The sequence below is a fragment of the Scyliorhinus torazame genome, chromosome 7, assembly GCF_047496885.1.
Source record: "Scyliorhinus torazame isolate Kashiwa2021f chromosome 7, sScyTor2.1, whole genome shotgun sequence".
In the NCBI taxonomy this organism is placed as follows: domain Eukaryota; kingdom Metazoa; phylum Chordata; class Chondrichthyes; order Carcharhiniformes; family Scyliorhinidae; genus Scyliorhinus; species Scyliorhinus torazame.
The window spans coordinates 31014913-31038417 of record NC_092713.1 but is presented as its reverse complement, the minus strand read 5'-3'; the positions used below and the strand labels follow the sequence as shown (position 1 = coordinate 31038417).

Below are 23505 nucleotides of genomic sequence, written 5' to 3'. Positions count from 1 at the left end.
AATAAGCTCCATGCAGTAATCTAAATCAGATTCGGCCACAAACCAGGGAGAGTTGTGGCCTGCAGTTATATTGCAGTTACTGGCCCTTGCATGGTATCCATGATTTGTGATGTGCAGCTGGTGGTACAGTCATGCTGTCAACTGCATAGCAATATAGATAGTACTAAGGTCAGTGCAAAGAGACCTGCACGTGGGAATATGCAAAGTTGCTCTCCCTGGGAAATGTTTTAATGTGATTGGGAGTCAGTTCTTCATCATTTCTGTGTCTGTGCACCCAAAATGGCTTCAATTTGTGATGCTCTATAAAGCTGAACTGGGTGGATATAGTTTAAAAAAGGAATAAGCTAAGCTGAATTTTGATTTTATGCCTAAGAATGTGTGAATAAAGATTGGAGTATTATCATATATCACATACATATGCCTACACTGGATACCTGTTGCTTGGCTCCCTGAGATGAGGTTCTTAAAAGGGCTCTCACCATCTTGGCAAAATGATTCAATTAAATCTTTGTTTTACAGTGAAAGCACTGATACAAATGTAATATACATCACTCAAGTATGTCACTGTTGCAAAATGCTTCATGACGTTTCTGGTTCATCTTCCTGCAACCACAAAATCTTTTCCTTTTTAAAATTCATTTGAGGAATGAGTGTCACTGGCTAGTCCAGCTTTTATTGCCCATCAGTAACTGCCCTTGAGAGAGTGGTCGTGAGCTGCCTTGAACTACTGCAATCCATGTGGTGCAGGCACACCCACTGTGCTGTCGGGGAGTGAATTCCAAAATTTTGACCCAATGACACTAAAGGAACGACGATATGTTTCCAAGTCAGGATGGTGAGTGGCTTGGAGTGGAACTTTCAGGTGGTGGGGCTCCCATGTGTCTGCTGCCCTTGTCCTGCTAGATGGCAGTGGTTGTGGGTTTGGAAGATGCTGCCTAGGGAGCCACTTCTTACCTTATGATGGAAGGAAGCTCATTGATGAGGCAGCTGGAGAAGTTTGGGCCCAGCGGGAGGTGGTGGCTTAGTGGTATTGTCGCAGGGCTAGTAATCCAGAGTCCTGGGGTACTGCTTTCGGTAGCTAGGTTCAAATCTAGGTGTGGAGTTTGAATTCAATAAAAAAAATCTGGAATTGAGTCTAATGATGACCATGAAACAGTTTGTCGTATGAAGACATGCCTCTTTAAATACTATCCTTAAGCTAGTCAACAATTAGATTGCTGTGGATGCTATCTGCTGATAGTGAAATTGATGAATGCTGGTTGGAAGTTTTAAATGATACATGTGAAATTGGTTAATAAACATTTGCATGTTACTAATCAGCACTTTGCGTGCAAAGTCATTTTATATGCAAAATATCTCCTTGGTCTCCACTTCTGCTTATGTTGTAGAAATTTGAAAAGATCTTGTGCAAATGTGCAATTTGCAGTGTTAACTGGATACACTGAAGAGTTTATTGTTGTTTATTTCAAAGCTTTATGATCCATATGCATTTTTATTAGTAAAATCAATTGTATTCAGAAAGAAAAGAGCGGTTCCAGTAAAATATTTCAAGCTTTTGAAATGTGGTCTGGACTTTCCCTTTTAAGAAATTGCTACTCACACTTCGTCATGATGTAACAACACATCAGGGATTCAGACCCATGTTTTTTGTTTTCAATGGTCAGACATATGTTTTAGATTAGCTCTGTGGCAGATGTGGGTTAGTGCAGATTTGGAGAAAATAAAGTACCATTGCACACAATGTTTTTTTATAATTTTTGTTTGTTTTGATGTGCATGTTGATTTTTGTTCTCTCTTTCCAGTGTCTTGTAGTGATTAAACCAAACTTTAAAGTCTCTGTTTTTCAGCTGAACAATAGAAATTTCCAAATTGTCCTTAATAGTAGAAAATAGTTTTTAGACGATGGAATGATTCAGAAAATGCGTAGTAAATTAGATGTAGTATGTTTGGCACCAACATCCAAAAAGTAGAAACTTAACCCTACCCAATAGGCAATGAAGGTAAATCTTAATTAATTCAGTGCGTGATCTGTATCTACCTCTCTTTCTATTTATCCAAAACAGTTGCTTTATTTTTGGCTACTAAATATCACAGTTTATCAACAGTTGATAAAAACAAGCGAGAATATATTTTTTTGTATATTTAACCAGTAAGGGGTGCACGGTTTCAATAAATAATAGCTGAATATAATTTGGATGAAGATTCTACCATTATATGATAAACAATTTGTTTTTTATACTAAATATGCATTTCAAATTTATAATTTGCGTTCTTTTAATATGTTTCATTGTTTTGTTAGCATGAAACAGTTAAAATAATTTTGTAATTCGAGAGCCAGTGAAATCGTTTGGAAAGAAGGTTCAATCTTGCAGAGTCATTATTGTACTCTTGCAAAGATTTAAATAGGAAATACCTCAAAATGTTCCTTTCTCTCTGGGCCAGCTAGTTACTTCCACCTCCCTGAGCAACTGCTAGCTGCTTCCATCTCCCTTGAGCAACTGGTTTTCTTCATTTCATTGCCACAGTGCTTCAGTTGAAAATTATCATGCTTCAACAGTTAAACATTTGAATTCACATTTTATTATTGCTTATTTGCAAAGAAGTCTTTTCTTATTTGCTGCTAAGAATTAGATATGGAGTGAATGCTATTCAATGTTAATTGGTCTACTTAACGAGGCTCCACAGTTTCTCGCCACAACTGAAGGCTCGCCGTACGATTCGCCAGGATTGTGCTGGCCAGCTCCCCGCTAACAAGGTCGAGCAGCACTTGCTCCGTCAACCCCAGTCAGCTCGCAACAATGGTGCTGAGGAGACCGGCCCCAAGCTTCGGTGATGCGAACCTGGGGAGGCTCCTAGACACAGTGGAGGCCAGGAGAGTTGTCCTGTTCCCCAGAGGGTCCCGGAGGGTGAGCCACAGGGCTGCAGCCACTGCTGCCTGGGATGAAGTGGCAGCGGCTGTAAGCTCCGAGAGTGTGATCAGGAGGACTGGCCTCCAGTGTTGAAAAGAGGTCAACGACCTACACCAGGCAGTACCCCTCCCCCAGATCTTTCCGCCCCCACACGAGCATTCACCCCCCCCCCCCCCATTCTCCATGCGGACCCTCCTCCCTTCAACCCCCCCACCCCACCGTGAACCCTTCCTTCACACCCCACTTGAACCACGCTTGTAGCTAATGAAGCCTTCCATTTTCTGCCGAGGGCAGGGTGGTCACCCACGAGGAGGCCCATCCTGGGAGGCACCCTCTCTAGCCTCCCAGGAGAGTACCTCAGAGGGGAGCTCTGAGGAAGACGCGATCGAGGTGTCACAGCTGTCATCCCCACCCTCCACCAGCGCAGGTTCACGCATCTCAGTGGGAAATGTTAATGGACAAGCTTCGGGGCGCAATCTGGTGAACAGCACACTGCAGTGGATGCACATCAGGTGGAGACAGGAACCCCCAGGCAAGACAGCAGTTGGAGGTCTGCTGGATCCTAAGACCTAGCTTGGTTCCAACCTGATGCTGAGCCAATGGAACAGGTCAGCCCGGAGCTGATGAAGACTTAGGGTGCAGTCTGGACATTCAGAGGGAGATGTCAGTGACACTTCAGCTGATCCATAGCCGATTGGAGGAGTCCCAGAGACTACGGGCGCAGGAGGTGTCGCCGACAATGTGTGGCACCAACACTGCTAGGGTGGAGACCTCCGTGGTAGCCTGGTGCACGATGTCGGTAACAATAGTGAAGGTGTCCAAGAAGTCACGCAGTCGGTGACGCCATGGCTGAGGGTCTCGGCAGAATGTCCGACTCGCTGAGGGATGTCGCCCAGTACCAGACTGACCTTGATGAGGTTCTGTGGGACATGTCCTGCTCTTGGATGGAAATGGCCGAGATGCTGAGGAGCTTGTCCCAGTCGCAGGTGGATATTGCCGATGCGCTGCAGAGCATGGCCGAGTCACTGAGGAGCATCGGCGAGGGTGTCGACACGATGGTGCAGGCATCGGGGAGCAGAGCCATATGATGCAGGGGCAGCTGGGGTTCGAACTAGCTGCCCCTCTGACCCAAGGTGAACCCCAGGGCCCTAAGGGCACCAACAGGGAGGAGGGGGCGCTAGGTGCCAACCTGGACCCGTCCCATGGAGTTGCAACAGTAGCCACCAGCTGCTCCGGCTTCCACCCCTCTGATGAGGCCGCGCCGACAAGTATGCCTGGGTTCTCCAAACCCAGAGCCCCCAGAACACCCACCAGTGGCATCGAAGGCCACGGGACGATGTAAGCAGCGGGTTGCCTCCACCTCTGATGTGCAATCTGGGGTGGCACCTAGGCATAACTTGTAGAGCTAGGCGGGCCAAGCACATCATGGATCACTGAGGGGACCGGAGGGGGAGGTGAGGGGGTATGCGGCACCATTGGGAGAATGGGGAATTGTAAAACACATTAAACACTGTTGACCGCAACCAGAATGATGCGTCTGTCACTTTCTTCCGCAATGCGGGCTGACCTCCGAACCCGTGGCCCATCTCTCCAGGCAGCTACCCCTCCCCAGACACACCGGGGATAAGTGATGGGTGTGAGCGAGCACTGAGCAGGCAGACATGGGTCGGATTATGGCATAGATTGAGGAGCACCGGCTCTCATCTCTCAGTGGGTTATCATCAACCCCCTCCGGCCTTCAACAGTGACCCGCTGCTGGTGCCGACAGCGTCGCAGTAGATCATAGAATTCATAGAATTTACTGTGCAGAAGGAGGCCATTTGGCCTATTGAGTCTGCACCGGCTCTTGGAAAGAGCACCCTACCAAGCCCACACCTCCACCCTATCCCCATAACCCAGTAATCCCACTCTACATTAAGGGCAATTTTGGACACTAAAGGCAATGTAGTATGGCCAACCCACCTAACCTGCACATCTTTGGATTGTGGGAGGAAACCGGAGCACCCGGGGGAAACCCACGCAGACACGGGGAGAACGTGCAGACTCCGCACAGACAGTGACCCAATCCGGGAATCGACCCTGGGACCCTGGAGCTGTGAAGGAATTGTGCTAACCACTATGCTACTGTGCTGCCCTCGAGTAATGTGACACAGACCCTCGGACGATGAGAGTCGGGGGTGGGTAAGGTATCGACGAAGGACCAGGCTATGTCCTAAGTGATTCGACCAAGTATGAGGGCCTCCCTGACCCTCCAGGTTTGTCGCTCCCTCACCATTGCTGCCTGTCCTTCAGCCTCCGGCTGAGTTCCTCCCTGGGCTCTTACTCCATCCCATGCTGGTCTGGTACTGTCTGGCACTGTTTCATCAACCTCGTCCTCCTCCTCGGAGGGGGCCACATGTTCCTCGTCACCAACCTCCATTTTGCCGTCCCACTGTTGTGCGAGTTTGTGGAGGACACAGCATGCCACCACAAAGCGGGCGACCTCCGAGGGGGTGTATTCGAGTGCACCACCAGAGCGGTCGAGGCATCAGAACCACATTCTGAAGAATCCGATGCATTGCTCAATCACAGCCTGGGTAGGCAACATGCAAGCCATCCATAATGCTCTGGACCTGTGGCATCTCTGTGATGGCGGAGAAACTTGCTGCCAGGGCATCCTGTTGGGCGTGGTCCATGTCAATGCTGATGTCGTTTTCTGCCCCGGCAACAGGGCATCCGTGACCTGCGAGTAGCCTCACGGGTCCCCACTTGAGCCCTGGAACGATCCTGAGGTGTGAACGTTCAGTGCTGCGGTGACCTTAATGGCCACAGAGGTTGGGTGTCCTGCACATGGTGCCAAGACCCTGAGTTGAGGCAGAGCCTCCTGCGGCATGCGCTGTCCATCATCTGTTCGAATGACGAGCGACACTTGTACACCCTGGGCTGTCGCAGGACTCCCCCTCTGGGTCCCTCCCTGGCCTGAAGGATGGCTGGGTCCTCGGTGTGGGGTGGGGTCCACCATGTGGGCCGCTGCCTCGAGCATCTGCAGACACCGCTGCTGTTGCCACTGTCTCTGGCATCTGGCCACTCTGCCTAGCAGCAGCACCACTAGGGCAAGTTCTGCTGGGTCAGTAACCCCTGCCATAGCGTTCCATATCTGTAAGGAATTGGGAGAGGGTGTTAGACAGACGAACAGGGGTGGAACCCACCCAGGGATCCTCCATTCCCCCATTGATCCCACTCCGCAGCACTCCCGGCCGCAGCAGGCGTCCCTCACCGGACCCCAGACCCTGTACCCCGGACACCCACTCATAATATCACCTGGTGCTGGTCCCCTCCCATGACACTCCCCCACCCTCTGGCCATGGACATGTACGCGGAGCTGTGTCCCATCCTCTGGGTGTTCGGATGTTGGCTGCTGCATATGTGGTGTTGCCTTCCTCAGTGTTCAGCACAGTTGTCTGATTTGGATCCTAGGCAATAACTCCCACATGCTACATGGCCGGCCACTCTCTGAATCCATGTGGGTTGTGTGCACTCCTCACTTAGCTACGATTGCCAATTCCCTCTTTAACGATAGCCTTCAGCCAGACGGCCAGAGGCCTCGGACGTCGGTGGGGATTATGGGTGGTCAGTGGGGCAGACGGGCAGGGACAAGGGTTGCCCCCGGAATGGGTATACACAGTCCAGGGGTTGGTATGGTGGTGTATGCCCAGTTGCACGGTTGGATTTGCATTTTCCATTTGTGTTCTAGGTTTATGCAGTAAAGGTGTAAAGCTGTACATCAGATTGGTGTGCATTTTTTCTTTGAAATGAAAATACTGATTTTTGGTATCTGGAATACTAATTTCTGTTGGGAAAGGTTGGCAGCTTTGTGATTAATGGTTTCTTGCCACACTAAGGCGTGATCCCGATTTTGCCTACTGGAGTGAGCCGATTGCATCGCAAACTGTTTGGCGCCTGGCGCGGTTTTCGTTTTTAGCCATTCCCGCTATTTACCGGCCTCGATTCACTCGAGCCAGAGCACAACAAGGTTGGAGAAGCGCACCCTAAGTTTTGCATTAACAAATACTGAATTGCTGAGGTTACAGTTTTGGATTGTTTTTGGTACATTTGATTTCTTTGTTAGTGCTCATGTGACAATGAAGATTATTTACATTTTACAAAAGTAGGCTTGCATTAACACTGCAATGAATTTACTGTGAAAAACCCTTTGATGGGGCGTATTGCAAATAATTTGGCGTATTGCAAATAATTTTAGATATTTAAGCTATTTGTTGTTTGAAATATGCTGAAGGGAAGCGCTGTAATCTGTTCTACAAAGAAAATAAACCAGAGATTCTAGGTAATACTATGGCTGTGTTCTTCTAAATGGGCGTAATTTTTTATTGCTCTCTATTTGTTGTACTGAGTTGATTTTGACTAACACTCCAGCAACTCGGTATGGTGCTCATTTTCAAATGTGCACATTGCTAAACCATTGTACATTTTTCCTCTTTCCTGTCAATAAGGTGTCGATTTTTGCAAGGATAAAATGCCATGGCCAAGACATCCCTCGGGTAGTTCATCTAGATAGTGGGTTTTGATATGGTGGGCAGCTGAGGCAAATTCTATTCTCATCTGATGTTCTACATTATCGAATTCCTACAGTGCAGAAGGAGACCATTTGGCTCAAGTCTGTGTTTGAAAGAGCACCCTAACTAGGCCCAATCCACGGTCTAGCCTTGTATCCCCACCCAACCTTTGGACACCAAGGGCAATTTAGCATGGCCAATCCACCTAACCAGCATATCTTTGGACTTTGGGTGGAAACAGGAGCACCCGGAGGAAACCCACGCAGACACGGGAGAACGTGCACACACCTCACAGACTGACACCCGAGGTCGGAATTGAACTCGGGTCCCTAGTGTTGTGAGGTACCAGTGCTAACCACTGTGCCACAGTGCTGCCCCACCCCACCATATGTGTGCAAATTACAGTGCGAGTTACCTACTAGTGATCTAGGAGTGAGAACTTGAGAGCAATTAACTGTTGAATTTGGGCCTTTCTGATCTGTGTGGCTTTCTGACCAAATGTTAAATTTTTTATTGATTTTAATTAGCATTCCATTATTCATGCCAAATCTATGCTTTTAATATTTTATTCAACTTTTACAAGCCCTAATTTGGTGTAGAATAAATATCGGCTCTGCCAAGTTGGTGGAACTCACATTTCTTGACTTGCAAGGTGCCAATTGGAGCCCTGCTCCAGGGCTTGTGTATGTAAACTAGTCTGATACCTTCATGCAATTCTTAAGAAATGCTATTTTATGAGAGATGCTGCCTTTAAGGGGGAGTCGGTGGCATAACGGTACTGTTACTGGACTAATTATCAAGAGACCCAGGGTAATACTCTGGTTTAAATCCCACCATGCAGATGGTCAAATTTTAAATTTAATGATAATTATGAAATAATTGTTGTAAAAATTGGTCTGGCTCAGTACTTCCCTTTCGGGAAAGAAATCTGTCATCTGCTCCAGATTTGTGACTTCAGATCCACAGCAGTGTGGTTGACTCTGAAATGGCCATGCAGCTCAAGGTATGGGGAAAAACTGATGGCCCAGCGAGCGATGCCCACTTGCCCATGAATGAATTTTTAATAAACGTGTGGCTAACTCTGCCTGTTCTGGTTGATCCAAGTAGATGTAAATTATCCTATGCTACTTGAAAAAGAGCAGGAAATTCTCTTGGTGTGCAGGGAAACATTCCATTCTCAACGATCAGTACCTAAAACAAATTAACTCTGGAACTCAGCTTTGCTCAATTTGGCTGTAGTGTTTACTCATATAACAGTGACTATAGTTCAAAAAATAGTTGATTGGATGTGCAGTGTTGTGATAGATCTGATAAATACTGTACAAATGTAACGTCTTTCTAACCTCAATTATCATGACAGTATTTACATTGGTCGAAAATTTTCCGCGGTTCCCAACAGTATCTTCTGGCTCTGCAGACAGCAATTCCCTGTCGCGTACGAACAACGGGAAAACCCATTGACAGCAGTGGGACTAGCCTCTGCAAAACACCCCACTGTGTGGGGATGGGGGGGATGGGGGGGGGGGGGGTGATCCCCCATTGAATTGAGATAAACTGAACTGATCTAAGTCGAGAATAAGGAAATATTTGCATCAAGCAAATGGGGATGATTGAATCCCATGAAAAAGGAGGGGATTCAAAAACGAATAGGAAGATCAGTAGAAGAGAATGGGTGAAGTAAAGGAGAGGAGAGGTACAACTACAATTTGCTGTTTACGTAGCGCATCTCGCATAGTAAAATATTTTAAGGCAAATTAATCAGGAGTGTACTCAGACAAACATTATGTTGGGCCAAAGAAGTAGATGATATGTCGGATGACTAAAAGCTTGGTCAGAGGTAGATAGGTAGGTTCAATGAGGGAGATAAATGAAGAGAGGATAAAGGGAGGGAGCAGAGGAGTGAATAAGTGGAAGTGGGCAGAACGATGGCACTGCTGCCGCACAGCTCCAGGGACACGGGTTCAATTCTGCCCTTGAGTGACTGTGTGGAGTTTGTACTTTCTCCCGTGTCCGCGTGGGTTTCCTCCGGGTGCTCCGGTTTCCTCCCACACTCCAAAGGTGTGCAGGTTAGGTGGATTGGCCATGCTAAATTGCCCCTTAGTGTCCATAAGGTTAGGTGGGGTTACGAGGATAGGGTGAATGCGTGGGCTTAAGTAGGGTGCTCTTTCCAACGGCAGACTCATTGGGATGAATGCACTGTAAATTCTATGATTCAAATTCTATGAAGAGGATGTATCAGATCTTCTCTATAATTCTGCTCCGTGAAGGGGAGCTTTGGGGCTTATATATATATATATATGTTCCATACAGGGGGCATAACCTGAGGTTAGAAATTGGATAATTCCTCCTTTGGGGAATCTAGAACTGAGGGCACAGTTTAAAGATAAAGGGCTCTCATTTAAGATGGAGATGAGAAATAATTTCTTCTCTCAAGAAGTTTGTTAGTGTTTGGAATTCTATTCTTCGCCGGACAGTAGTGGAGTCTGAATTAGACAGATTTATGCTTGAAAAGGGAGTCAATAGTTATGAGGGACAGCTAAGAAAGTGCTGTTCAGGCCACAGTCAGATCAACCATGATCTTATTGAATGGCAGAGCAGACTCAATGGGCTGAATGGCATTCTCTTCTTTCTTATGGTCTTATAATAGTCATAATATATTGGTTCCATGGTGAAGATAAGAGTGTGCTATCTCCAAAAACTAACACCTGAAATTGTTGGAAGGGAAATATTTAGAAAATTACTAAATATTTGTATTATTATTGCTTAATCTAAATTTATGAATTAAAATACCTGATTTCAGGGTGAAATTGGAACCTGTGCTTTCTGATGTCATCGGCCTCTGATTTTCTCAGACATGACACTCCTACAGTGAACAGCAAAACATTATAGTCAGAGGATATCATATTTTAAAATATTTAAACTATTTATTACATTGGCATGTTGGAGGATGCATGTCCATAGGGTCTCTGATCATAGAATCATAGAATTTACAGTGCAGAAGGAGCCCATTCGGCCCATCGAGCCTGCACTGGCTCTTGGAAAGAGCACCCCACTTAAGCCCATACCTCCACTCCATCCCCTTAACCTACCCTAACTTTTTGGACACTAAGGGGCAATTTAGCATGGCCAATCCACCTGCACTTTTTTGGACTGTGGGAGGAACCGGCGCACCCGTAGGAAACCCACGCAGATAAGGGGAGAACGTACAGACTCCACGCAGTGACCCGAGGCTGGAATTTAACGCGGGCCCTGGAGCTATGAAGCAGCAGTGCCACTGTGCCGCCCACTCCTTTTAATACTCAATGCTGCTTTCAAAATTTGGTTACTGCCCAATCTTATAAATATTTATGCATGGTTGTGTACATGCTTGATGTAAGCAGAACAAGGCCTGTTGGTGTACCAGCGCAACTTAACAGGGAAATTGTCTCTGATTAGAGTCACATTTTATTCTAAAATGGAGCTAAACATTAACTTTTATCCTCTACATTTTCCTTTTAGGTTTGTGAAGGAAGGAAGATCACAAGTTTTAATCGTTCAGTCTTGCTGACACGTATAGTTACTGTGGCTAGAATCGTACCATCTACGCTAGACAACTTTGGCTGTATTGGAAGATTAAAGTAATCTTCAGTGGATTGTGAAATGCAGTACATGCTACTGCATTGTATTCTAATGATGACTTCAAATGGAATTCGAACAACATTGTTCATTATGTTGTTAGGTGGCATATCTGCAGGTGAGTGCTTTGTCACAGATGCTTTGAAAATGGTTTCAAAACCTAGTTTTCACTATTGCATATTAAGATTCACCACAGGGTCCATTATTCTTGCATAACCTCAAAGGTGTGATTGAATGTTTGCTTCCGTTAAACCGTTCCTCCTCCCACAGTCTGTGGGCCGTAAAAACCCAATCTTGGTGTCACCTAATATCACTACTTGCGTCTTGACCTGTAGAAATTTCCAGCACACAAGGACGTCATTTTGCCTAGGTCTGCTTTCTTCCAGAACAATCCAAAATTATCTCTCCCCCCCCCCCCCCCCCCCCCCCCCCCCCCCGGCACTCTCTCACCATGGCTTTGTATCTTCCTCTTCTTCAAGTATTTATGTTTTCCTTCAAGCTGACCAGTTTGTCAAATGGATCATTTGCGACAAACTTGCTGTCAGGTATTTTTGCATGGTAGATTCGAGAGGTACTTCAAAATTCAAATGGTTAATTTGTCATTGCTGGCTAAATTATGGATGTAAGGGTAATGTAGGAAAGAAAAACAAAACATTCAGAACATTTCGTGAAAATGAAATTGCACCACAATATTTCCTGGCTATGTTATGTAAGGGCTGAAAGAACAGGAAAGGGAAATAAATGAATTAGGTTGGAAATACAAGGCTACAGAATATAACTAGTAGTGGAAATGAATGACATTTTAGAATTTTGCTGTTGGCGTTGAAAGAAAAGGTCTGCACAAACTAATGAAAATACTAACTGCAGATACTGAAGCAATGAAAGAGATGAAATAGACAAGATGAGTGGGGGAAAAAAAGTACCACGGTAAAAGAGACAACTCAAAAAAAAAAAGTTGAAGAACTGCAAAGGTATAAAACAAATACTGAAATATGAAAGAGGTGAAAAGGTAAAACCGAGGACAAATATGTTGAGAATGATACTTTTTGAAGACAAGTGGGGTTGATTTTCACAGAGTTGGGAAGAGTCCATGTACACTGAATAAAGATAGAGGGAGACCCAGGTGTGGAATTCCAATTTTCTGCCGGTCAGAGAAAGGGGGTGAGATGTGAATCACAGAGGCAGGAAACCTGAATTTAGCTGGGTCATTCGAACACATGCCTCACCTTTGGTGGTTCAAAGCCCTTTATCTACAGTGTGGGAGTCGCAAATTGATGGAGAGATGCAAAGACTCTTCAAAGGTGAATAACTGCTAGGATCTGAAATTTTGTAAATGCTCTACTACTTAAAGTTAAAAGAAATAGACTGCAGCTGTCAGGAAGAGTTTAAAAAAAAAAAACTCTGCCTGACTGCTTTGATTTACAACTGTAGGTTGGGAAATAAGTAGCATCTGGTCTTATAGTTTCAATGGAGCTCTTTGCTGACATTTCCCTAATGCTTATGATTCTGTCGTTATGAATGTTTGGCTGTGTTTTAAGAACTACAATTAGCTCATCAGGTGGATCTGAGTTAACATTTGATTGACTGCTTAAATCGGCTTTTAAAGGATTTGATGTGGCTGCTGAATAGAAATGTGTTTTTGGAAGAGATAAGCCATTTGAAATTGAATGGATTTTATGAATGGGGTGACTTATTCGTTATGTGGAGGAGCAAGAGCTGTATTAGAGTCTTAGAAGTTTTTTTTCCGCAGCTCCACATGACTCCTGAGGTCTGCCATTGTGGACAGTGGGGAGTGGCTATAGAGGTGGTATGAAGGGTTGGGAGGGTGTTGGATGGAGAGCATGATTTGGCATAGACAGTATGAGAAACCAAGGGCAGTGGATGGGGACTCGGGTTAGTCTCCATCCACTTATGGAGAGCACGAAGGACCACGGGATGTGTGTGTGATGTGGGGCATGAATTAACATTGAGTTGACATGTAAGAGCTATGGCTGAGAAGGTATGAGGGCTAGCGGGCCAAACAACTTCTAAAACAACAAGAACGAAATCTCGGAGAACTGAGATGGGCAATCTAACCAGCTTCCCTCGGCATTTCACCAGTTCCCATGGCCGCCTCTGGTCTGCTTCTCTATCCTACACCCACTGCCAAGAGTGAATACTGCACATTTTGGGGTACTTTTTAACAAAGTTGGTTTAGACAGGTCAAGAAATGTCTTAATCGAGCTAACCGCCTCAGTGGCAAAAATTCAGCATAGGGTCTTTTTTCTAAAAAGACGTAGATATTTAAGTGAAACAATATATTTTGTTTCTGTTCCAAGCATTGAAATATGTGACAAGAGTTTTACTGCAATTAAACAATACACATTCAAAAAGTGTTGCATCTTCTCGGCATTTTTAAAATAAGTTTGCAACTTTTATTTTGTTTCTCATCTTTAAAATACAGAATCACAAAATATATACAACCAACATTGTGTGGTTTCTTTTTTTTTGCTTTCCAAAACCAGTCAGTTTTTTATTGAAAGGTTACTGTGTGGGCAATGCCACCCAACCTCTGCCTCATCATTTCCATTCACATGGGCATGTTTGTAGATTGTTGCTTGAGATTATTTTCAGTGTAATAGCCAGAAAGTATGTAATTCAATTGTTTGTATCATTTTTATTATGGGTAGTGTCCATAGTTCCTAGCTCCATTAGAAGTTAATGCGGATATTTTTGTGGATGAATTGATGCATTGGATCTTAAGTTACTAGTTAATAGAGCCTGCTGAAGTGCTAACTTTTATTTATTTTAGTAATTCCTTTCACCCGCTTCTTTCCGTTCCAGGCACAAGGCACCTTGGTACTGTCCTGGCACAGATGCCAAGATAATCAAACACATTTACAGATGCTAGTGGAAGTTTAGAGTTAAACTCCATGCCATATAGAGCATATCAAACGTGTTATGCTACTGTGCAACTCCTTGCTTGTGGTTTTTAGTAGGCTGATTCTTGATTGCGGTCATAGTACTACATAGATCAGGGTATTTCAAACTGCGGATCATGACCCGCAGGTGGGTCGTGTGCGGGTGTCAGGAGGGTTGGGGAGTGATCGATTGCAGCGTTCTCTATTGCAGGAGAAGTGCCCAATGGCCGCTACTGGCTTTTAAATGGAACAACACAGTCTTCCGGCCAGGAACGGCGGCAGAGAGCAGATCATGCGCCCAGCACATACACTGACGTCATGCTTTTGGCATGGAATCACTGAGGAGAGATTCCTCCATTTTCCAACTGCGAACAAGCAAGGCAACCAGTCTGTGAAGAACTGAAGATAGATTGTTTTGATATACGGAAGAGAAGGCCAGAGAAACAAACAGACCATGATCTTACAATTCAATCTGCTGGAGAGAGCTGCCCAGAAGATTCCACGGGAGGACAAAGCAGTGCTAGTATTACTCTGTACAGAGCTACAGGGCCTCTGGTGAACAGCCAACGAAGGAAAAAAATGAAATCGGGAAGAAAGCAGGGGAAAGATGATTTCTTGAGGTATGTCTTTGTTAATTGTGCCAATCCAAATCAGGATACAAAGCCAATGTGTCTTATATGCAGCCAAAGAGAGTTAAAAACACTCTAAATTTCAAAGGCATTTGAAGACTAAGCATGGCGAGTTCGAGGACAGACATCTTGCTTTTCTTCAAAGGATGCAGAGAAAATTTAAAGCATCAGCTGAAGTCCATAGCAGAAATGTAACATTGAATGACAAAGCAAGTGAGATCCTGAGGACCAAGCAGGCTCACCTATTGCATTAAGGGTGAGCGGATATGGTGTGTTGCGAAGGTTGACTGGCACGGGTCGCGAAGTTCAGCCGGTTGGTAAAAGTGGCTCCCAGGGGAAAAAATGTTTGAAAAACATCGAAATTGATGATAAAAGCATGCAATCAAAAAAGATGACGAGATGGAGCTAAGATTTTTGTATCTGGACCAATGTAACAAATGAACCTAATTGGTACTAAACCAGTTTTGTTTTAAATTACAGAAAATGAAGTTGGGGTGAGAATACAAAACCAGGATTTTAAACTTGGGGAAATCGGCTGTCAATAAAAAGGAGAAACTGAGGACAATTTAGTTTAGAATGTCACTTCCAGGTTTAGAAGGTGAACATTGAGTGAGACTTGGTGTAGAAAAGATAATGCTATCTTGTTTTGAGCAAATTCAATTTTATGATAGGTAAAGAATGAGAAACCACTAAGAGGTTTGGACTTGTCTGCCGTTGACAGTGGGTTTCAACAGAGGAGGTGGGAAAGCAGACTGTGCTGTAGAGGTTTAAAATAAGCAATAAAAACGCTAAGTTTTTGGTGATGGAGATCATATTGGATCTCAAACTCAGCTGAAAGTTAGATAGGATGGCAAACAGGAGAACAATCTGGCTCAGCCTAAGAATGGCCGGGGCATGGAATGAAATCAGTGGGAAGGGAACAGGATTTCTTTAAAAAAATATATATATATATTTATTAAAGTTTTTTAACACAATTTTTCTCCCTTACAAACAATAACGCCCCCCCCCCCCCCCCCGTAACAAAAAAAACCCGAGAAATCGTGCAGAGCAAGATATATACATGGCAAAATGATATATTTACACAGCTTTGTACACTGGCCCTCACCCGTACGTGCCAGTTTCCCCAACCCTTCATGTTATCTCTTGCTCATCCACCCTCCCAGGCAGACCCCCCCTCTTTCCCCCCACCCCCCCCCCCTCCCAGGACCACACCGATGCTCCCATTGCACCCCGGTGCCGTCTCCACTGGCCCCAGAACCTTAGCATTGCGGCCACCACCGGGCTCGTGGTATACTTTGTCGGCGAGAGCGGCAGCGGTGCCGTCACCAACGCCCCCAGGCCCGTTCCTTTACAGGACGCCATCTCCATCCTCTTCCATGCCGCCCCCTCTCCCTCCATAACCCACTTGCGGATCATCGCCACATTTGCTGCCCAGTAGTAGCTCCCCAGGTTTGGCAGCGCCAACCCTCCTCGGTCCCTACTGCGTTCCAGGAACCCTCTCCTTACTCTCGGGGTCTTATTCGCCCACACAAACCCCATAATACTCCTGCCTACTCTCTTAAAAAAGGCCTTCGTGATCACGATGGGAAGGCACTGAAACACAAACAGAAACCTCGGAAGGACCACCATTTTGACCGACTGCACTCTACCCGTTAGCGAGAGCGGTAACATGTCCCATCTTTTGAATTCCTCCTCCATTTGCTCCACCAACCTCGTCAGATTCAGTTTATGTAGGGTCCCCCAACTCCTGGCTATCTGGATCCCCAGATACCGAAAGCTCCCCTCCGCCCTCCTCAGCGGTAGGCCCCCTATCCCTCTTTCTTGGTCCCCTGCCTGTAATACAAGAGCTCACTCTTCCCTACATTGAGCTTATAACTCCCCAAACTCCCTTCGAGTCTGCATGACCTCCACCATCCATTGGATCCGCCACGTACAGCAACAGGTCATCCGCATATAGCGACACCCGATGCTCTTCTCCCCCTCGGACCACCCACTTCCATTTATTAGACACCCTCAATGACATGGCCAATGGTTCGATCGCCAATGCGAACAACGGGGGACAGGGGGCACCCCTGCCTCGTCCCTCTGTACAGTCTAAAGTACTCCGACCTCCGCCGGTTCGTCACTACACTTGCCATCGGGGCTCTGTAAAGGAGCTTAACCCAATTGATAAACCCTACCCCGAACCCAAACCTACTCAGCACTTCCCAGAGGTACTCCCACTCTACTCAGTCAAAGGCCTTCTCCGCGTCCATAGCTGCCACTATCTCCGCCTCTCCCTCCTTCGATGGCATCATTATCACGGTTAAGAGCCGCCGCACATTGGTGTTTAGTTGCCTGCCCTTTACAAATCCCGTCTGGTCCTCGTGGATTACCCCCGGGACACAGTCCTCGATCCTCGTGGCCAGCACTTTTGCAAGCAACTTTGCATCCACATTGAGGAGCGAGATCGGCCTGTACGATCCACATTGCAGTGGGTCCTTGTCCCGCTTTAGGATCAAAGAAATGGTCGCTTCCGACACTGTCGGGGGCAGGGTCCCCTCCTCTCTTGCCTCATTAAAGGTCCTCACCAGTAGCGGGGCCAACAGGGCTGCGTACTTCCTGTAGAACTCCACTGGGAATCCGTCCGGTCCCGGGGACTTCCCCGCCTGCATGCTCCTCAAACCCTTGCTCAGCTCCTCCAACCCAATTGGTGCCCCCAAACCAGCCACCTCTTGCTCCTCCACCCTCGGGAATCTCAGCTGATCTAAGAATCGTCTCATCCGCTCTTCCCCCGCTGGGGGCTGGGATCTGTACAGCTCTTCATAAAAGGCCTTGAATACCTCGTTTAATTTCGTCGCACTCCGAACCGTGGCTCCCCTTCCATCTTTGACTCACCCTATTTCCCTCGCTGCCATCCTCTTACGGAGCTGGTGTGCCAGCATCCGACTAGCCTTTGCCCCATACTCGTAGGTCGCCCCCTGCGCGTTCCTCCACTGTGCCTCCGCCTTCCCTGTGGTCAACAGGTCAAATTTTGTCTGGAGCCGTCGTCTTTCCCCAAGTAATCTTTCCTCCGGGCCTCTGCGTATCTCCTGTCCACTCAAAATTTCCCCCACTAACCTCTCCCTTTCCATACCCTCTGTCTTCTCCCTATGAGCCCTAATGGAAATTAGCTCTCCCCTGATCACCGCCTTCAACGCCTCCCATACCACCCCCACCCGCACCTCCCCGTTGTCGTTGGCCTCCAAGTACCTTTCGATACACCCCCTCACCACCTCGTCCGCCAGCAGTCCCACATCCAGCCGCCACAGCGGGCGTTGGTCCCTCTCCTCTCCCAGCTCCAGTTCCACCCAGTGTGGGGCATGGTCCGAAATGGCTATAGCCGAATACTCCGTCCCCTCCACCCTCGGGATGAGCTCCCTACCCAGAACAAAGAAATCTATCCGGGAGTAGGCTTTGTGTACATGGGAGAAGAAAGAAAGTTCCCTGGCCTGCGGCCTTGCAACCGCCATGGGTCCACTCCCCCCATCTGATCCATAAACCCCCTAAGTACCTTGGCGGCCGCCGGCCTCTTTCCAGTCCTTGATTTGGAGCGGTCTAGTGCTGGATCCAACACTGTATTGAAGTCCCCTCCCATTATCAGGCCTCCTATCTCCAGGTCCGGAATGCGCCCCAACATGCGCTTCATGAATCCTGCATCATCCCAGTTCGGGGCGTATACGTTTACCAACACCACCCACATCCCTTGTAGCCTACCGCTCACCATTACATATCGCCCTCCATTATCCGCTACAATAGTCTTGGCCTCAAATGACACCCGCTTTCCCACCAATATTGCCACCCCTCTATTCTTCGCGTCCAGTCCCGAGTGGAATACCTGTCCTACCCATCCCTTTCTTAGCCTGACCTGGTCCGCCACCTTCAGGTGTGTCTCTTGGAGCATGGCCACGTCCGCCTTCAGTCCCTTTAAGTGCGCGAACACTCGAGCCCTCTTCACTGGCCCATTCAGGCCCCAAGGGAACAGGATTTCAACAGTTGAAGAAGACAATGGTGACAGCTATGGTCTTTCTAGTGTTTAGCTGGTTGTCAAACAAGCTCCGCAATGGAGGAGTCACGAGAAGATGATGGTGAAGTGGAGCTGAGTGAATTGGCATACCTGTTGAAGTGAACTATGTTTACTGATGATGTCGCTGAAAAACAAATAACAGTTGAGCAGGAAGGAACTAATAACAGATTCTATGGAAATTTCAGACCGGTTTGTGGGGGGGGGCGGGGGCGGTGAAGGGTGGGTGGTTTAAAGTTATTGTTGGCAATGCTCTGACTATGGTGGCTTTGAAGGAGAAAATAAATTTGCATGAGAAGAATGAATGGTGTGGGCTTAAGTAGGGTGCTCTTTCCAAGGACCTGTGCAGACTCAATGGGCCGAATTGCCGCCTCCTGCACAGTAAATTCTATGAAATCTATATGCTGTAAAATGTTAAGCAGTGAATGCTGAATGCGTTTCAGATGCCTCTGTGGTTTTCAGCATTGATTGATGCAATTGAATAAAGCATTTTTCAAATGTCACTAGGTTGGGTTATAAGGCAGTCAATGAAGTATTTTAAATTATGAAAAGGCTGGATTTGGGACAGAGGACACAGCTGAAAAACAGCAAATTCTTCAAAATAAACCTGTAAGAAGGCTGAATATCAAAATTTGGGTAGTAGGATTGTGAGCTGAGGTTTTTGCTCCCCAACACTTTGCATGTAACAATACACCATTGATTTTTACACCCAGGTGCTTCATAATTAAAGTGCCTTTATTTAGTTTTAGATAAGACATGCATGGTAATTTAAAAAAAATAAAAATAATAATTTACTACAGAGGAAAATTAGTTCTATTTGGCAATTAAGCTTTGGTATTCCTCAGTCAGATTAAACATCTGACTGTGAAATTATTCCCATAGAGTTCAAAACGTTGATTCAAGCTGGGAGATTGTTGGAAAATAGTTAACTTGCAACATTTGTTATAAGTAAGACAAAGTTCTCTGCTGCAGCCGTTACACTGTTGATGAGGTTCTTCATATCTCTTTCATCAATAACATGCTAAGTTTTGCAGCAGGATGACATCAGTGTCTATACGACAGTTTTTCAATCACTTGGGCTCCATTTCCTTCTTAAGGCGGACCGAAAATTGAACAACTTTGCTTTTAAACAGAATAGCAACCACAATTACAAATACTTCAAAAACTTGATCACATTGTGATAACATCTGTCATCACAAGGCTTTAAAAGAATTTGGATTTCATTAAACATAACCCGTAATGAGCTCATCCTTCCCTTGTAGTTTGTAGTAACGATGTGTGACCATCTTCCAAATTTGGATCTTGCTTTTTTAATACTATCAACAATGTTTGAGTTATATTTTTGACTCCATACAACAGGAAATAAATTCAGGAAATCTATATTGTTTGCAATGGAATTCAAAAAGAGAGTAAAACTTGATGAATGAGATGTACTGGTCTCTTTTACCTTTCGAAGTACAATTTAAAAATGATCAGCCCAGGTGAATTCTTTGTCAGTTTAACTTTTGCAAATATTATTCACAGGATGTCTCCGAACGGGTAGAGGGAATCCTGAAGGGGGAGGGCAAACAGGCAGAGGTCGTTGTACATATTGGTACTAGCGACATAGGCAGGAAGGGGCATGAGGTCCTGCAGCAGGAGTTCAGGGAGCTAGGCAGAAAGTTAAAAGACAGGACCTCGAGGGTTGTAATCTCGGGATTACTCCCTGTGCCACGTGCCAGTGAGGCTAGAAATAGGAAGATAGAGCAGACAAACACGTGGCTAAACAGCTGGTGTAGGAGGGAGGGTTTCTGTTATCTGGACCACTGGGAGCTCTTCCGGGGCAGGTGTGACCTGTATAAGATGGACGGGTTGCATCTAAACCGGAGAGGCATAAATATCCTGGCCGCGAGATTTGCTAGTGTCACACGGGAGGGTTTAAACTAGTATGGCAGGGGGGTGGGCACGGGAGCAATAGGTCAGAAGGTGAGAGCATTGAGGGAGAACTAGGGAATAGGGACAGTGTGGCTCTGAGGCAGAGCAGACGGGGAGAAGTTGCTGAACACAGCGGGTCTGGTGGCCTGAAGTGCATATGTTTTAATGCAAGGAGCATTACGGGTAAGGCAGATGAACTTAGAGCTTGGATTACTACTTGGAACTATGATGTTGTTGCCATTACAGAGACCTGGTTGAGGGAAGGGCAGGATTGGCAGCTAAACGTTCCAGGATTTAGATGTTTCAGGCGGGATAGAGGGGGATGTAAAAGGGGAGGCGGAGTTGCGCTACTTGTTCAGGAGAGTATCACAGCTATACAGCGAGAGGACACCTCAGAGGGCAGTGAGGCTATATGGGTAGAGATCAGGAATAAGAAGGGTGCAGTCACAATGTTGGGGGTATACTACAGGCCTCCCAACAGCCAGCGGGAGATAGAGGAGCAGATAGGTAGACAGATTTTGGAAAAGAGTAAAAACAACAGGGTTGTGGTGATGGGAGACTTCAACTTCCCCAATATTGACTGGGACTCACTTAGTGCCAGGGGCTTAGACGGGGCAGAGTTTGTAAGGAGCATCCAGGAGGGCTTCTTAAAACAATATGTAAACAGTCCAACTAGGGAAGGGGCGGTACTGGACCTGGTATTGGGGAATGAGCCCGGCCAGGTGGTAGATGTTTCAGTAGGGGAGCATTTCGGTAACAGTGACCACAATTCAGTAAGTTTTAAAGTACTGGTGGACAAGGATAAGAGTGGTCCGAGGATGAATGTGCTAAATTGGGGGAAGGCTAATTATAACAATATTAGGCGGGAACTGAAGAACATAGATTGGGGGCGGATGTTTGAGGGCAAATCAACATCTGACATGTGGGAGGCTTTCAAGTGTCAGTTGAAAGGAATACAGGACAGGCATGTTCCTGTGAGGAAGAAAGATAAATACGGCAATTTTCGGGAACCTTGGATGACGAGTGATATTGTAGGCCTCGTCAAAAAGAAAAAGGAGGCATTTGTCAGGGCTAAAAGGCTGGGAACAGACGAAGCCTGTGTGGCATATAAGGAAAGTAGGAAGGAACTTAAGCAAGGAGTCAGGAGGGCTAGAAGGGGTCATGAAAAGTCATTGGCAAATAGGGTTAAGGAAAATCCCAAGGCTTTTTACACTTACATAAAAAGCAAGAGGGTAGCCAGGGAAAGGGTTGGCCCACTGAAGGATAGGCAAGGGAATCTATGTGTGGAGCCAGAGGAAATGGGCGAGGTACTAAATGAATACTTTGCATCAGTATTCACCAAAGAGAAGGAATTGGTAGATGTTGAGTCTGGAGAAGGGGGTGTAGATAGCCTGGGTCACATTGTGATCCAAAAAGACGAGGTGTTGGGTGTCTTAAAAAATATTAAGGTAGATAAGTCCCCAGGGCCGGATGGGATCTACCCCAGAATACTGAAGGAGGCTGGAGAGGAAATTGCTGAGGCCTTGACAGAAATCTTTGGATCCTCGCTGTCTTCAGGGGATGTCCCGGAGGACTGGAGAATAGCCAATGTTGTTCCTCTGTTTAAGAAGGGTGGCAGGGATAATCCCGGGAACTACAGGCCGGTGAGCCTTACTTCAGTGGTAGGGAAATTACTGGAGAGAATTCTTCGAGACAGGAGCTACTCCCATTTGGAAGCAAATGGACGTATTAGTGAGAGGCAGCACGGTTTTGTGAAGGGGAGGTCGTGTCTCACTAACTTGATAGAGTTTTTCGAGGAGGTCACTAAGATGATTGATGCAGGTAGGGCAGTAGATGTTGTCTATATGGACTTCAGTAAGGCCTTTGACAAGGTCCCTCATGGTAGACTAGTACAAAAGGTGAAGTCACACGGGATCAGGGGTGAACTGGCAAGGTGGATACAGAACTGGCTAGGCCATAGAAGGCAGAGGGTAGCAATGGAGGGATGCTTTTCTAATTGGAGGGCTGTGACCAGTGGTGTTCCACAGGGATCAGTGCTGGGACCTTTGCTCTTTGTAGTATATATAAATGATTTGGAGGAAAATGTAACTGGTCTGATTAGTAAGTTTGCAGACGACACAAAGGTTGGTGGAATTGCGGATAGCGATGAGGACTGTCTGAGGATACAGCAGGATTTAGATTGTCTGGAGACTTGGGCGGAGAGATGGCAGATGGAGTTTAACCTGGACAAATGTGAGGTAATGCATTTTGGAAGGGCTAATGCAGGTAGGGAATATACAGTGAATGGTAGAACCCTCAAGAGTATTGAAAGTCAAAGAGATCTAGGAGTACAGGTCCACAGATCACTGAAAGGGGCTACACAGGTGGAGAAGGTAGTCAAGAAGGCATACGGCATGCTTGCCTTCATTGGCCGGGGCATTGAGTATAAGAATTGGCAAGTCATGTTGCAGCTGTATAGAACCTTAGTTAGGCCACACTTGGAGTATAGTGTTCAATTCTGGTCGCCACACTACCAGAAGGATGTGGAGGCTTTAGAGAGGGTGCAGAAGAGATTTACCAGAATGTTGCCTGGTATGGAGGGCATAAGCTATGAGGAGCGATTGAATAAACTCGGTTTGTTCTCACTGGAACGAAGGAGGTTGAGGGGCGACCTGATAGAGGTATACAAAATTATGAGGGGCATAGACAGAGTGGATAGTCAGAGGCTTTTCCCCAGGGTAGAGGGGTCAATTACTAGGGGGCATAGGTTTAAGGTGAGAGGGGCAAAGTTTAGAGTAGATGTACGAGGCAAGTTTTTTACGCAGAGGGTAGTGGGTGCCTGGAACTCACTACCGGAGGAGGTAGTGGAGGCAGGGACGATAGGGACATTTAAGGGGCATCTTGACAAATATATGAATAGGATGGGAATAGAAGGATACGGACCCAGGAAGTGTAGAAGATTGT

General features: G+C 46.3%; 1 protein-coding gene across 3 annotated transcripts in view; it reads left to right on the top strand.

Annotated features, from left to right (window-relative positions):
- The window catches only part of tgfbr3 (transforming growth factor, beta receptor III), a 235941-nt gene that overhangs the window by 9224 nt on the left and 203212 nt on the right, over positions 1-23505 (top strand). For all 3 annotated transcript variants that reach the window (XM_072510477.1, XM_072510478.1, XM_072510476.1), the window contains exon 2: positions 10961-11195. In XM_072510477.1, the coding sequence (XP_072366578.1) occupies positions 11102-11195 (94 nt within the window). In that variant the 5' untranslated portion in view covers positions 10961-11101. The remainder of the gene's footprint in view (positions 1-10960; positions 11196-23505) is intronic.